This window comes from Erinaceus europaeus, chromosome 10 (genome assembly GCF_950295315.1).
Source record: "Erinaceus europaeus chromosome 10, mEriEur2.1, whole genome shotgun sequence".
NCBI classification, from domain to species: domain Eukaryota; kingdom Metazoa; phylum Chordata; class Mammalia; order Eulipotyphla; family Erinaceidae; genus Erinaceus; species Erinaceus europaeus.
Window position 1 is genome coordinate 92,505,011 of NC_080171.1, and position 15,468 is coordinate 92,520,478.

The 15,468-nt window shown below is 47.5% G+C and overlaps 1 protein-coding gene and 1 long non-coding RNA gene across 3 annotated transcripts in view; one reads left to right on the forward strand and one right to left on the reverse strand.

The window, feature by feature from the left end:
* Window positions 1-2,157: 2,157 nt before the first annotated feature.
* On the reverse strand, window positions 2,158-4,417 carry LOC132540912 (uncharacterized). Its single transcript, XR_009552090.1, has 2 exons — window positions 4,304-4,417; window positions 2,158-2,509 (listed from the first exon to the last, which is right to left on the reverse strand). It is a non-coding gene; the product is annotated as an uncharacterized LOC132540912 (long non-coding RNA).
* Window positions 4,418-7,412: 2,995 nt separating this feature from the next.
* GSN (gelsolin) overlaps window positions 7,413-15,468 on the forward strand; it is a 38,695-nt gene continuing 30,639 nt past the window's right edge. Inside the window, exons 1-3 of one of the 2 annotated variants that reach the window (XM_007539925.3) lie at window positions 7,413-7,593; window positions 9,097-9,298; window positions 10,277-10,431. In XM_007539925.3, coding sequence (XP_007539987.2) covers window positions 7,468-7,593; window positions 9,097-9,298; window positions 10,277-10,431 — 483 coding nt within the window. In that variant the 5' untranslated portion in view covers window positions 7,413-7,467. Of the gene's footprint in view, window positions 7,594-7,674; window positions 7,714-9,096; window positions 9,299-10,276; window positions 10,432-15,468 lie in introns of those variants that run through there. The other variant, XM_007539926.3, reaches the window with a different exon arrangement.

Consider the following 15,468-nt stretch of genomic DNA (forward strand, 5'->3'; position numbering starts at 1 on the left):
GAAAGCAAACAAGCTGCAGAAAGGACTTCCCATGGGTGGCCAGATGCCTGGGAAATGAAGAACAACAGTGTTTGGGATGAAGAGAAAAGAACAGGGTGGTGTCTTTTTTAGGACTGGCCAAAGCCTTTTGTACATTGTGGTCCAGGGAAAAGGGTGAGGCCACCTCTCCAGTCTCTGTAACTTCCCTGGGAGGTCCAGAGAGTCAGGGAGACTAGCCTATGATCAGAGAGGAAGCAGGGCCTGCAGCTGGTTATGGGGGTCTTGGTTTAGTTACAAGGGAGGGGCATGGGCTATACAGCCACTTCCCGGGACAGATACTGGTAAGCTGCCTGTTGTGTGCCTGGTAATGGACAGGAGCCAGGACACTCAAGATCAGACATCAAGGGCTCTCAGAGATTGAGAAGGGAGGCGGCTAGCAGCAGTTCACAAATGGTGGCAGGACCAGGTCCTGTCCCAAGGCAATGAAACCCTGCAGACCCTGTGCGACTTATGAGCGACACAGAACACGGGGACCACACTCCACACCCTCTATTTCATGATTACAGCCTAGGGAGCTTCCTCACATGTGCCTCCATCTGTCAAGTACTTGGGGGGACACAAAGGCTCCTCTGGTGTACCTCCTGCCACAGCCTGGGGGTGTGGTGGGGTCAGCTTCTCCAGGGACTACTGGCTACAAGGTCTGGCTGGGACTTGACTGGTGTAGCAAATTCAACCCTTTACCCTTAAAGGGCACTCATATTCCTAACCAGCCAGGATGGTGTCAGGAGGCCCATGAGCTCCATAAACAGGCTGCAGGGACTGGAAGTAAGCAGACTCATGTCTGAATCTCCACCATATCTCTGTCTGGCTGAGCAGCTCTGAGCAACTGACTAAACCTTGCTGAGTCTCAATTTCCCCAGCTGTCAAAAGTGAATTTAAAGCCAGTTTCTCCTGGTTCTTTATGGAGACACAGTACTCCCTCCCTGTCTTCTCTTAGAGGCATCTGAGCGCAGAAGTGAAGTGATGTTCTTCTGGTAGCTGTGGCCTTCTGACAGTGTGGCCTCCTTCTGTAGGCCAAGGGGCTCTGGACTGTCTGATTCAGAACATGTAGCAGGCATGGTCCAGTGCCCCATTTTACAAATTGCTATGAGCCCTGAGGTTCAGAGACAATCAGTCTCTGGACATGATCACTGAGTCAATCGCTGAGAATGCCTGGTCTGGGGATGATGCTTTAAGTCCTAGTCATGGGCTTCCCCTGTAGTTTGCACATGGATACCTTGAGGCCCAGAGTTGGCAGTCAGCTGAGGTAAAGAACAAACACCTCATCACAGACCCCTGCAAGCGTCAACCCGGCTTTGACCTAGCACGTTATGATTGGACCCTCCTCAATCGCTATCGAACAGGCCATGGCCGGTGCGCCGCTATGTTCCATCGCTGGGGAGCCAGAGATGACCCGAACTGCCCCTGCGGCTACAGACAGACTATGTCCCACATAGTCAACGACTGCCACCTCTCCAGATTCAAAGGAGGTCTCGAAACTTTACATCAGGCTCAACCTGACGCTGTTGACTGGCTATGGAAGAAGGGCAAACGCTAGAAGAAGAGGCTCACCCAGGAAGTCAGTGGCAGAGCCACAATTAGAACTGAGGCCTCTTCCTTTGCACCCAAAGGCCTGTCTTTTGCACCTAAGCCCTTCACTCCCCTGAAGTCAGACATCTTTCTTAAGGCAGGGAGCAGCATAAGGCCATGCTCCTCCCATTACAGTGTCCACATCACTGCCCAGTAAGGAGAGTCTCTGAGCTTTGGGACCCCCAAATGCAGGGGGTAGGACTACTCACAGGTCTCTGGTGCTGAGGATCTAGGTTCTAGAGCTATGTGACAGAAAACCCTGCTGGGACTTTGTGATCATTAACCTGGGGGCCAGTGACCCTGAGCTAGTAGTCAGTGACCTCTAGGGCCAAGGCCAAACATCCCTCTGTTAATCACCAACTGGGTAAGCCAGGGTCACCCTATTCCAACAGAAGCTGTTCAACTGCTGGTTTGGATTCACTTGAGGGGCCAGCTAGTATGACAAGGAAATTTCTTCTCCCTACTTGTTCAGAGTTCCCAAATGTTTGATGAACAGGCATCACTTTATGTATATTTGTAAAAGGACTTTTTCCCACTTTTTAAAAAAAATTAAAGATAAAAATAACTGTGTGTGTGTCTGTGTGTGTTTGTGTGTACACATGCATATGTGTGGTGGTGGTACAGAGCACCATTCTTGCATATGCTGTGTTGGGGATTGAACCCAAGGTCTCAGGCATGCAAGTCCTATACTCTATCTGATGATAGTCACCCTGAATCAGGTTTTTAATGCAATTAAATGAAGCTGGGTGAGTGACATAGCTCACTTGGATAGTGCACTGCTTTTGATATATGCATGACCCAGGTTCAAGTTCAGACCCCACCACATTGAAGGAAACTTCAGTGCTGTGGTCTCTCTCTTTCTCCTTGTCTCTGGCAAATAAATCAGTATAGAGCAGTTCTTCTTCTAGCGTTTGCTGTTCTTCCGTAGCCAGTCAACAGCGTCAGGTTGAGCCTGATGTAGTTTCGAGACCTCCTTTGAATCTGGAGAGGTGGCAGTCGTTGACTATGTGGGTCATAGTCTGTCTGGAGCCACAGGGGCAGTTCGGGTCATCTCTGGCTCCCCAGCGATGGAACATAGCGGCGCACCGGCCATGGCCTGTTCGATAGCGATTGAGGAGGGCCCAATCATAACGTGCTAGGTCAAAGCCGGGTTGACGCTTGCAGGGGTCTGTGATGAGGTGTTTGTTCTTTACCTCATCTGACTGCCAACTCTGTTTCCAAGAGTCTGGAACAGAGAAGTTCAGTGTAGGCTTAGGGGACCAGATTGGGTGATGAGACGTCAAGCGTTGGACAGGGTGGGCAAAGATATCCGCGTATATTGGCAGGTCCGGTCGAGCGTAGACGTGGGAAATGAACTTAGATGATGCCGCATCCCGACAAATATCTGGCGGGGCGATGTTGCTAAGAACTGGCAGCCATGGAACCGGGGTGGAATGGATGGTTCCAGAAATGATCCTCATGGAGGAGTATAATTTGGAATCGACCAAGTGGACATGGGGGCTACAGAACCATACTGGGGCACAGTATTCTGCAGTGGAATAGCATAATACCAGAGATGATGATCGTAGTGTGGAAGCGCTCGTGCCCCATGAGGAGCTGGCCAGTCTTGCAATGATGTTATTCCTCGCGCCCACCTTTGCTGCAGTTTTTATGAGATGTTCGTGAAATGACAGAGTGCGATTGAGAGTAACGCCAAGATAGACTGGGTGGGCGTCATGCCGGATTCTCATATCGCCAAGCTGCACATTTAGCTCACGCGAGGCCGAGGCATGGTGTAGATGGAAAACAGATGATACCGTTTTTGCAGTGCTAGGGATTAGTCGCCATTTTTTACAGTAATCAGATATCAGAGACATGTCTTTCGTGAGTGTTTCCTCGAGGATGTTGAACTTTGATGCCTGAGTTGCACAGCAGATGTCATCGGCGTAGATGAACTTCCTTGAAGAAGTTTCTGGGAGGTCATTGATGTAAATATTGATTAGTCGATGAAGCTGCTCGATTCACCATCAGTGGATTCGATTTAATATGCTATAATCTCCATCCTAAACACGGCCGAGCCATCTACGCCAAATCGTGTCTTGCGGACATTTACCATACGGCCTCTTCGACCTTCTACGACTCCATTACTATTGGAACTATTCAGCTCGTCAATGTATATAAGCCTCCCAGTGCCTCATGGGATAATGAGGTCCTGCCTAGCCCGAATCACCCAGCCGTTTACGTTGGAGACTTTAATAGTCATCACCAAGACTGGGGATATTCCTCCACTCGTGCTGACGGCTCTATCTTAGCCGACTGGGCTTCAGCGAATGACCTCTCCCTATTATACGAACCCAAACAGCCAGGCTCTTTTCACAGTGCTAGATGGAATAAAGACTCGTCACCCGACCTGTGCTGAATTAGCACAGTCAACGGCCAAGCCTTTCCCGCTACGAGACAAGTTCTCAAGATCTTCCCGCACAGTCATCACCACCCAGCTATCATCCACATTGGTCTCCAGCTCCCACTGATTCTATGCTCGGAGAAACTAAGATGGAACTTTCGGAAAGCAAACTGGCGTCTGTTCAGTGATCTTACCAACAAATCTGTTCCTGCAATTCCAATGAACTCTATCCCCTCTGAAGATTCCTACAGGCGCTTCCGCCAAGCCATCTTCAAAGCAGCTTCCCAAGCCATTCAGTATAGAGCAGTGTACACATGTACATCTTTGAGTCCCAGTATCGTGCAAGCACCATGAATAGCACCACTGAGGAGCTCCATGGATGGTGGAGCAATGCTGTGATGTCCCTCCCTTTCCTTTTAAAATCAACTATGACTGCCAATACCCATGTTCAGCGGCAAAGCAATTACAGAAGCCAGACCTTCCACCTTCTGCATCCCACAATGACCTTGGGTCCATACTCCCAGAAGGATAAAGAATAGGAAAGCTATCAGTGGAGGGGATAGGATACAGAGATCTGGTAGTGGGAATTGTGTGGAGTTGTACCCCTCTTATCTTATGGTTTTGTCAGTGTCTCTTTTTTATAAATAAAAATAAAAAAATCAAGTATGAGAAAAATCAACCCAGGAAAACCCCTCAGCAGTGATATTGTGTAAACATGCAGTCCTGAGTTCATTCCCTAGTGCCACAATAAACAAACAAAAAAAGCAGAACAAGTATATTGCATACACACCTATAAGTATAGTATATTGAACACACAGCCTTGATTAACACAGGTGTGAACTGCACATGTCCTTATATTAGAGCTTTTACTGTAAACAGATATCATAGAATTCTGGTACTGATAATGCAATCTAGTTTTGTAAATGTATTTTCTCTTCTCTCCTTATGATTTTCTTAATAACATTTTCTTTTCTCTAACTTACTGTATTGGGAGAATACATATATAATGTATATGATATGCACAACCTGAGTGAAGTGACTATATATAAGATTTATATGCTATAAATCTTCCAGTCAACAGCAGGCTATTGATAATTAAGTTTTGGGGGAAGTCAAAATTATCCAAGGAATTAACTCCCACATTGTTCAAGGTCAACTGTAGTTTCAAACCCTACAGCAAGTTGTGTTTATGTTCAATCACATATACTGAGGTGTAGTTTATATACTGTAACAATTCACCCATTGACAGTGAGTAGCATTGTAATTTTTTAATAGATTTTTTTTCAGTTGTGTAATCACCACCATGAAAGGAGTGTTAGAATGCTTTCATCACCCTAAAATGTTCCCCCATGCCAGTTCCAGTGATGGGTGCTTACTCCAGCTTCAGGCAGTCAGAGGATGTGTGAGAGTATAATTCTCTCCTTGCATTCCTTTCACCAAACTGCCTTGACCTTTTGGTGTTTGCCCTCCTGAATTTTTTTAAGGATCTACACAAAAACAGAGCCACTTCTCAAAAAGAGGAGAGGAGCCATGGTGTCATTGTTGTACAGTTTATCCCTGGCAGCCAGAGGTCTCTCTGTGCAGATAGAATGCCTACTATGTGCTAGGCACAGTCAGATCTGGCTCTGTCTTTCCCCCAGCTGTATAGTGGTCCATTGTTCAGTGGCTCCATCATTTACTCAGCCAGGACCTTTCTTCAAACAATGCTTCAGTGAACATCCTTGCACATATATTTGTGTGTTCCTCTGTGAGAAATACAGAAAGAAGTGGAACTGCTGGTGCATTGTGCTCTTGTATTTGCATAACCACTCAGAGAAGTAGAACCTATGACTATGTTCTGTTTCTAGCAGAATTATGAAAAGTGTGAGGTTTCTGTAATCCTCCAAACACCATTGGAGAGGGAAGAGCTCTCTGAATCTAGGCCAGAGCTGGTTCACTGCTGGCTCTGCAAGTCTCCCTCCAGACTCACAGCCTAATAACTCAGGCATCTCTCTGTGGCTCCCCTCAGACACCAGAAGGAAGTTGGGACTTTTCAGTGTGGCACACCAGTCCCTGTGAGCTCCCCCTGCCTTCTCTGTCCTCATCTCATGCTCTGTGTGCTTGGACTAGGCCTCTCACTATTCACTGGATGTGGCCTGTTTGCCTATCTTTTGCCCATGCTATCTCTGTCTTTCCTGTCCTACAGAGCCCAGGTCACAAGAGCCCTTCATTCTCCATGTAACCTCATCATCCCTACTGTCTGAATTGTCTTTTCTCTCTGTGCTCCCTCAGTCCTTTTTCTGGCCCACATTCCCCCTTAAGTGGGAGGAAGCTTTGGGCGGTGGGGTGCCAACTTCAGCCTGATTAGAGAGAGGCTGGTCTCCCAGAGGAGACAGACAGGAGACAGACGGGTGACCAGAGCTTCTGGGGAAATGGAGGGGGATGGGTGGGTAAGGAGAGCTTCAGTCTGCTCAGTTGCAGGCCAGGGCAGTTTTCACATGCAGATTGGATCTTCAGTAACTACAATACCCTTTTAGTAGATGAAAAAACTGAGCCATAGAATGAGTGACTAACAGAAAGTGGAGGCAGAAATCAAACTTGGGTCTCTATCTCTCCAGTTCTCTTTCCTGTGATTACCCCAGACTATTTGGAATGGGGGAAATCTGTGATACAAAGGGAAGTGGAAATCAGTTGGAAATAGCAGAATGGTAAGGAGGGTGTGAGGAAGGTTGGCAGAGGTGCAAATTAGACTTAGGTGTCTGAATAGCACTTCTCATGTCCTAGTAGCCATACCTTCTAGTGGGGAGAGTGGAGGCAAATGAAGAGAGTTTAGGATTAGGGAAAGAGACTTCCATCCTTTTCTTGTCTTGTCTTCTCCCCTGGAATGGTCAGTAGAGTGGATCCAGGGGAAGCCTTCTGCATTGGTGGCACCTGCAGGCTACCTAGGTGGGGCTTCCACCCATACCCAAACTACTTGGGTTCAGATCCAGGCTGCCCCACTTCTTAGTTGTATGCAAGTTGCTTAATTTTATCCCCTGAACTCTCCTCTCTGTCAAATGAGTCTGTCCACAAACCCACTCCGTGAAGGGTGCTGTCATCTGTCTGCCTTGGTATAATGTATGGAAAGGATCCAGTAAATGTTAGTTGGTGTTGTTTTCTTATTGAGAATGTTAGGTGTGGAGAGGGGAGGAGGCTCACGTGGGTTCCAGTTTAACCTGCATATGCCCGCCCAATTGAGCCGGAACTGAGTTAACACCTGGTGCTTGGTCCCACCCGGGAGTTGGGGTGAAAGGGTGGACTAGCCCAGTCGGGTCGATCCCCTTGGGAATCCAGATGTCACCAAAATCGAGGCCAGATCCCCGCCCCTCCTGATCCCGCGGGGGCCCAGCCCAGCCCAGCCCAGCGCGCTCCCTGCAGGGCGGTCCCAGGCTTGGGCCGGCGGGCTACTTAAGGTGGGGGACCCGGAGGCAACCGCCCAGGTCTGCTACTGGGGTAGCATGATGGCTGTGCCCCGCTCCGCGCTGCTGGGCGCGCTGGTCCTGGCCTTGTGCGCGCTGCCGCTGCGGGCTCATGCGGCCACCGTGCCGCGAGGGGCGCCCCAGGGACGGGTGCCTGAGACTCGGGTGAGTGCCCGGAGGTCCCGGGGGCTCCCGGAGTAACTCTATTGTGTAGTTCTTGCAGATACAACGCTAGGAAAAGGGGAGTAATTCAGGTCTAGAATGGATAAACTGTTTTGTTGCTTTGTAAGTATCTCTTGCTGCTTCTGGGGCTCCCGTGGATGGAGGTGGGGAGCTGGGGGGGGGGGGGTCCTCCTGGCTGTTTCCCTCCTTTGAGGCTAACCTGACCTTGGCCGGATTTCATTTCTCTCGCAGCCTTCCGATATTCTTACCCATGTCTGCCACCAGGTTTCTCCTTTTCCTGTTCTAATTTCTCTTTCCTGTAGCCCTGTTTCTTCTTGCACTCCAGCTTGCTCCTTGTCCTGAGTTCTCTCTCCCTCTCCAGTAATTTCTTTCTAGGATCAGCTCAGCTCTGTGCCTATGGTAGTTAAAGTCATTCCGTCCTTCCTGTTACGGCTTCTGTCTCTAGGTTGTTCTCCTTACACCGTTTCTCTTAAGCATTTCTCCACCAGCTGCTTGCCTTCTCTCAGTCTGTTTTCTCTGACTTTTGCCACCAGATCTGTGCTCCGGCCAAAGGCGACCCGCTCTTGCTGGTTTCCTCCCTCAGGCTCCAGCTAACCATGCTGCTGCTCCAGCCAGAATCCCATGCTTGTCTGACAACCTTCTTCCCAGCCGTGACACCTCATCTCCAACAGGCTCTGCAGACCCTGGCTGTGTCCTTTTTGCCTTTTCCAAGAAATGGAATTGGGGGGGGGGTTGTTGAGGGTGGGCAGGAGGGAGGAGGCAGACAGCTCAGGAGACCACTTGGGCTAGGTCATCTAGGCTCTTCTGGGGGAGAGGGGTGTTGGGGGTAAAATTGGAATATGGGAAACCTCCCCACTTTCCAAGGGCAAAAGCAAACAGGCTGTGTGAGCTCGGTCCAGTCCCCTTTCCTCTATGGGTTTTAATTTTTCTACCTGCAGAGTGGGGTTGGATGCAATCCTCTCTGAGGATCCTTCTAGTTCTAAGTGTCACTGAGAATGCTGGAAGGGAACCAGCTGAGCGCCTGGGTCTCCCCAAGTTTACACTGCCAATGCTGGTGATGATGGGGGGGGGTGTCTTTCTGTGACTGCTGAGCTCATGCTCTTTAGAAGCTGGGGCAATTCTTCCTTTGCCTTTTTTTTTTTTTTAGCTTGGGGCTCCTGGAAAAGGCATTTCTCCTTTCTGTTTTTCATCTATCCCACCCAATTGGCACTAAGAAGCAAAGATGTCACCTCCCTATCATTAGAGAGTTGAGTAAGAGAAACAGGTGCTGCCAAGAACAGGGTATGAAGCCTAAACTCTGCTCTGTTTGCTCACTCATAGAGATAGAGCAGGGCAGAGCAAAGATGGCTAGAATCCCATGGGGCGAGGAGAGTTCAGAGGCTCAAGTGAAATGCTCTTGGTGCTGGAAACCACCCTCCCTCATGCCCAGGGTCTTTCCCCTGCCAGGCCCCTGCCCCTGCTTAGGCTCTCTCCTATCTCTTCCAGCCCAGCAGCATGGTGGAGCACCCTGAGTTCCTTAAGGCAGGGAAGGAGCCTGGCTTGCAGATCTGGCGTGTGGAGAAGTTCGACCTGGTACCTGTGCCCACCAACCTCTACGGAGACTTCTTCACTGGTGACGCATATGTCATCCTGAAGACAGTGCAGCTGAGGAATGGGAACCTGCAGTATGATCTCCACTACTGGATGGGTGAGGCTGGTTCCCTCCCTGGCCCCTTTCTTTGATAAGCACAGACCTTTGAGGTGTAGTCTATGAGGGCCACCTATAAGATTGAAGTGACCACTGAGTATCAGTAGATGCTTTGGCTAGCATCCCCAGACTCTGTAGTCTGTCCGGGCCCAGCTCAAGCTGTGCCCTTTGGTGTGTTTCTGTGGCATGGTGTTGGCACCACACTGTCTCCAGGAGTTCCTTTAGCTGTCAGAACTGGAGGTATCTGGGGACTCTAGGCCCTCTCTGCAGCATCCCTGGCCCAGCTCCAGTCACACCCCAGCTTACCTTCTAGAGTTGGGAGTCTAAAGTCTGTCCACTCTGCTGTGTGTCCCTATGAGTCCCCTCACTGAGCCTCAGTTTCCCAATCTGAAATAAACCCATGATCTCATGCCTGACTTCACACTCAGGAGGTCTGAATATGCATGTGGTGACAGAGGTAGAGAGGTGAGTATATGCAAAGTTTTCAGAGCTAGGGAGGATTCTTAAAAAGCATACAGCTGGGAGTTGGGCAGTAGCGCAGCAGGTTAAGCGCAGGTGGCGCAAAGCACAAGGACCGGCATAAGGATCCCAGTTTGAGCCTCTGGCTCCCCACCTACAGGGGAGTCGCTTCACAGGTGGTGAAGCAGGTCTGCAAGTGTCTATCTCTCCCCCTCTCTGTCTTCCCCTCCTCTCTCCATTTCTCTCTGTCCTAGCCAACAGCAACATCAATAACAACAATAACAGTAATTACAACGATAAAACAAGGGCAACAAAAAGGGAATAAATAAATAAATATTTTTAAAAAGCATACAACCAACTCTCAAATCACACAAATGGGTAATAAGAGACACTGGTGCAGGGTCTTCCTCAGCTTCTACAGTTGGGCCAGGGCAGTTCTGGGGGTTCCAGGCATCTCCTCCTTAGGCTGCCAGGACCACTTTGGAGATATGGGACTTATACTGCTTTGATGTCCCACAGGAAATGAGTGCAGCCAGGATGAGAGCGGGGCAGCCGCCATTTTCACTGTGCAGCTGGATGACTACCTGAACGGCCGAGCTGTGCAGCACCGGGAGGTCCAGGGCTTTGAATCATCCACCTTCCTCGGCTACTTCAAATCTGGCCTCAAATACAAGGTGGGTCCTGGATGGTGGGGACAGTGTCCGGATTCATAGGTCCACTCATCTTTTTTTTTGAATAATTAAAAAATATTTATTTATTTATTCCCTTTTGTTGCCTTTGTTGTAGTTATTATTGTTGTTGTTATTGGATAGGACAGAAAGAAATGGAGAGAGGAGGGGAAGACAGAGAGGGGGAGAGAAAAATAGACACCTGCAGATCTGCTTCACTGCTTGTGAAGCAACCCCCCTGCAGGTGGGGAGCTGGAGGCTCGAACCAGTATCCTTAACGCTGGTCCTTGTGCTTTGCACCATGTGCACTTAACCAGCTGTGCTACTGCCCGACTACCAAGGTCCACTCATCTTTCAGTCTAATTGAGGAGAGGTGGGCAGGCCCTAGGTTTGAATCTTGGACTCCTTTTAGCTGTGGGACTGTGAACAAGTCATACTTTCTCTTGGAGCCTCTGATTTCTTGTCTTAGAATGGAGAGACTGCACAGGATTGTCTTCTAGGCTTTGAGCAGCACAAGCAGACCCTAGGTGGAAACCTAGCCCTTTATTTGCCCTGGACTTGGGCCTCATCCTGGTCCTGTATCCCTTAATTCTCTCCTTCCCTCTGCCAGTAACAGGTTCCACGGTAGACATTTGTGAGTGCACCCTTGATCACATTCCTCTTGTGTTCATTAGCGTCTCCTTTGAACTTGAACTCCAAAGAGACTAGGCCAACAGGGCTCTCCTCTCCAGCCCCAAGCCAGATAGGGATGAGCAAAATTAAGCCAAGAGGCTGTGCCCTCATATGCTGTGTGGCTTCTGAAAAGGCTCCCGGGACCTTCCTTTTCTCTCTGACTGATTGTGGGCCAGTTGTACCTGCTGTTCAAACTTGAGAAGAGCATTTGGTGAAGAGAGAGTTGGGAAATACCAAGTATAGGGTTTGGCAGTTTGGTCTGGGGAAAACTGTTGCACTACAAAGCTGGGTTTCATTTTGGTCAGGGAATCATAAGATCACACACTTTAATTGTCAGGCCTTAGTGCCAGAGTCCAAATCTTTTATCTTTTAAGAAAGGGGAATTGGGGAGTCGGGCAGTAGCACAGCGGATTAAGCGTACGTGGCACAAAGTGCAAGGACAGGCGTAAGGATCCCGGTTCGAGCCCCTGGCTCCCCACCTGCAGGAGAGTTGCTTCACAGGCGATGAAGCAGGTGTCTGTCTTCCTCTCCCCCTCTTTGTTTTCCCCTCCTCTCTCCGTTTCTCTATGACCTAACCAACAACAATGACATCAATAACAACAATAATAACTACAACAAGAGCAACAAAAGGGAATAAATAAATAAATATTAAAGAAAAAAGAAAGGGAAATTGAAGCTCAGAGAGGTTAAGCAACTGACCGGGGGTCAGTTAGCAAGTCAGTCTCAGTAGGGATCAAAATCCAGATCCCATAATTTTCCATTTTCTTGCCTCTACACCAACCTGTCTTTTACAAGCAGGGTCTTAGATTCCCCAGTCCAGTCCCATCTGTGCTGCTGACATGCTGTGTGACCTTAGATGAGTCGTGGTCCCTCTCTGCATCTCAGGATCAGCCATGTGAATAAGATAGTGACCCTGTCTGCCCAGGTGAGGCACAGGGGACTGGACCATGGGAAAGTGCTAAGGAGGCTGAGATAGCAAAGAGAAGGGTGGTATCCTGGGAACAGGGCTTCAGCCATCAGTTGGGTGGGGTGTCCAAGTTTCAGTCCCTGGAACCTAAAGAGTACCCTCTGTCTGCCTGACATCACCCATGCCCAGAGTCACCTGCTGGGTCACCCGGCTCTTCCTATGGCCCCTCCTGGGACCTGGGTTTACTGAAGGAGAGAACAGCAAGTTGGGACCCAGCCCCTGGTCTAGAGAAAGATATGACTCTTTTTAAAAAAAAATATTTTATTTATTTATTTTCTCTTTTGTTGTCCTTGTTGTTTTTCGTTGTTGTTGTAGTTATTATTGTTATTGATGTTGTCGTTGTTAGATAGGACAGAGAAATGGAGAGGGGAGGGGAAGACAGAGAGAGGCAGAGAAAGATAGACACCTGCAGACCTGCTTCACCACTTGTGAAATGACTCCCCTGCAGGTGGGGAGCCGGGGCCTCGAACCTGGATCCTTATGCAGACCTTGTGCTCTGTGCCACCTGCGCTTAACCCGCTGCGCTACCGCCCGACTCCCGAAAGATATGACTCTTTTGCAGTTCCTGGAGCAAGAAGAGAAAAGAGCACTTGTCCAGGAGTCAGAGAGATTAAGATTCAAATACCAAGGTTGCTTTCTCTAAGGGCTGTGAGCTTTCAGGCCAGCTGTGTGTCTCTGGGTGTGTACTTACACATTTCTTTGTAACTATGTTAAAGAAATTGCCATTTGTTTAACACATTTGTCAAGCTCTGCAACAGCAGTGTATGCTTATTGTTGTGTGAACAGCAGCGACTTGACTCAAGCAACTCTTGCAGCTGGTAAGTGAATGGGCTGGGATTCAAACCCTAGTGAGAAGGTCCTACCATTGAACTGATTCAGAGTGGGCATTTCAGGACTCCTGGTCTCTGATCTTAGTGTAAATGGAGCCTAGCAATCTGCATGTTTGGCAAGCTTCCTTTTCCCTCCTCTTCAATGATCTTTCTGGGATGGTTTTGAACTGAACTATATTCTAATAAATTTTCCCAAGGATGGCTGGCTCCCAGCCCATATCCAGATTTGGAGCTTCGGTACTGAAAGACCCTGACTCTTGGTGGAAATATGAGGTCCAAGGCAGGTCCTATTTTCTGCCTTTGGCAAGTCCTCTGGATGCCCCCACACTTGGCAGGCTCAGCCCCAGGTTCTCAGCCTAGCACCCTCATTAATTATAAATCTCCAAGGAGCAGAGTTTGTTACGCAAGACTTGTTCTGGTGAAAGCCTGCCTCTTGGAGCCAATTCTATCCTCAGGGTGTTCAGAGGGGGCAAGGAGGGGTCAGGAACCAACAGAAAGGGTTACATAGGGTGCAACCCATCTTGTTCTGTGACACCCAACCCCTGAGATCCTCAAAAGTCGCTAAATCTCCCCCCTACACTTAATATTGAGGGTTAATAGTTTACAGTACAGTTGTTAATAAATATCCCTGTGATCTGCAAAACACTTTCTCCCCCAACCTAAGTCCTAGTCTCACCATCACACACCAGACCCCCAGAGCCCCTCCTATCCATCCCTTTCCCTTCTTCACCACAGTCTTTTGCTTTGGTGCAATACATTACAACCCGCCCACATTTTACCTGCTGTTTTCCCATACTGTCCTTGCTCCTTAAATTCTGCCTGAGTGAGTTTTTCTAAATCTATTGATCTCTCCTCCTCTCCTCTTCTGTTTCTTTCTCCCTATTTGTTTTCATACAGAGATACCTCAGAGCTGGGTTACATGATATCCTCTGTTCAGATAGAATCTGAACTGGCCTGAGTTCTGGAAGCCCCTTGACCCAAGGAGCACAAAGGGAAACCCACAGAATGCCTCAAACCCTTCCTTTCCTCCTTCTTATTCTTAGATATGGAACACCAACTTCAGAGGGTGACAGGAACCAGCCCCAATTAATAAATTTTACTAAGTTCCATGAAAAGTTTAACTTTTTTTAAAAAGTGAAACTAGGTGGCATAGTGAAAAAGCTTTGGACTCTCAAGCATGAGGTCCTGAGTTTGAACCCCGGTGGCACATGTGCCAGAGTGATGTCTGGTTCTTTCTCTCTCATCCTATCTTTCTAATAAATAAATAAAAATCTTTAAAAAAAAAAGTGAAACTAGGGAGTCAGGTGGTAGTGCAGCAGGTTAAGCGTACATGGTGCGAAGTATAAGGACCAGTGTAAGGATCCCCACCTGCAGGGGTCCCTTCACAGGCAGTGAAGCAGGTCTGCAGGTGTCTGTCTGTCTTTCTCTCTGCCTCTCTGTCTTCCCCTCCTCTCTCCATTTCTCTCTGTCCTATCCAACAATGATGACAATAGCAACAACAGTAATAACAACAACAGTAAAAAACAATAAGGGTAACAAAATTGAAAATAAACAAATAAATAAAATTTTTAAAAGTGAAACTAATAGTTTTACTCCCTCTAACTGAAAGTTTATTAAGAGATTTCAAACATTATAGAAATAAATGTTTTAAGCAGTAATGTCAACCATGAGTCTACTCTAGAAGATATACACAAAATGGTGGGTTTTCTCCCCCCTTTCTGTCTCTAGTCATATTTACATTTATAATCAAAGATAGATATAAAACTATATAGATTTTATTTATTTATTTATTGGATAGAGACAGCCAGAAATTGAGAGGGAAGGGGGTGATATAGAGGGAGAGACAGAGAGACACCTGCAGCCCTGCTTCACCACTTACACATTGCCAACATGTGCGCTCAACCAGGTGCGTCACCGCCTGGCCCCAACTGTATAGATTTTAGTGTTCATTTTAAAGTGGTTTTTATTCAATTTTGTTCAAATAATTTGTTAATAGTTTCTGCCAACCTAATGACTAGACATAGAAAGAAAACTTAATTAATCAGTCCTAAAGATTACATTAAAAACTAAACAAAAACAAAAAATTCCTCTTCTCTGCCTTTCTAGATCTACTAATATATTCTAAGAACTTGCTATTATTTATTTATTTTCTTGTTACCTAATCTGTTCAAGTCTAAATTCCTAGATCAGTAAAATTAAGTAGTTATTAATCAGAAAATACATGATCATAACCGTTATAAATCAAGCACTCCTTTATTGTTTTTAGGCTCACCTACAAAGAATTTTCTGAAACTAAAATCTGTGGCACAATACTCTTCCTTTTGTGTTTTTTTTATTTAAAAAAGGTTCTATTTTTAATAGCAAAAATGAAATATGTGTTTGAGTAAGCAGACTATCTTAGAGGCATGTGGGAAAAAGAAGTAAAAGAGAAAGCGTCTTTCTCACCCAATCACCTCTCTATCTCATCTCCAGTATCATTTAGATAACTTTTTCAGGTCCATTGTCTCTTCACCTCCAACTGAAGGAAGTTTTGGGGTGGGGGCTGCCCTCATTGTCAAACTTGAGCAAGGTCAA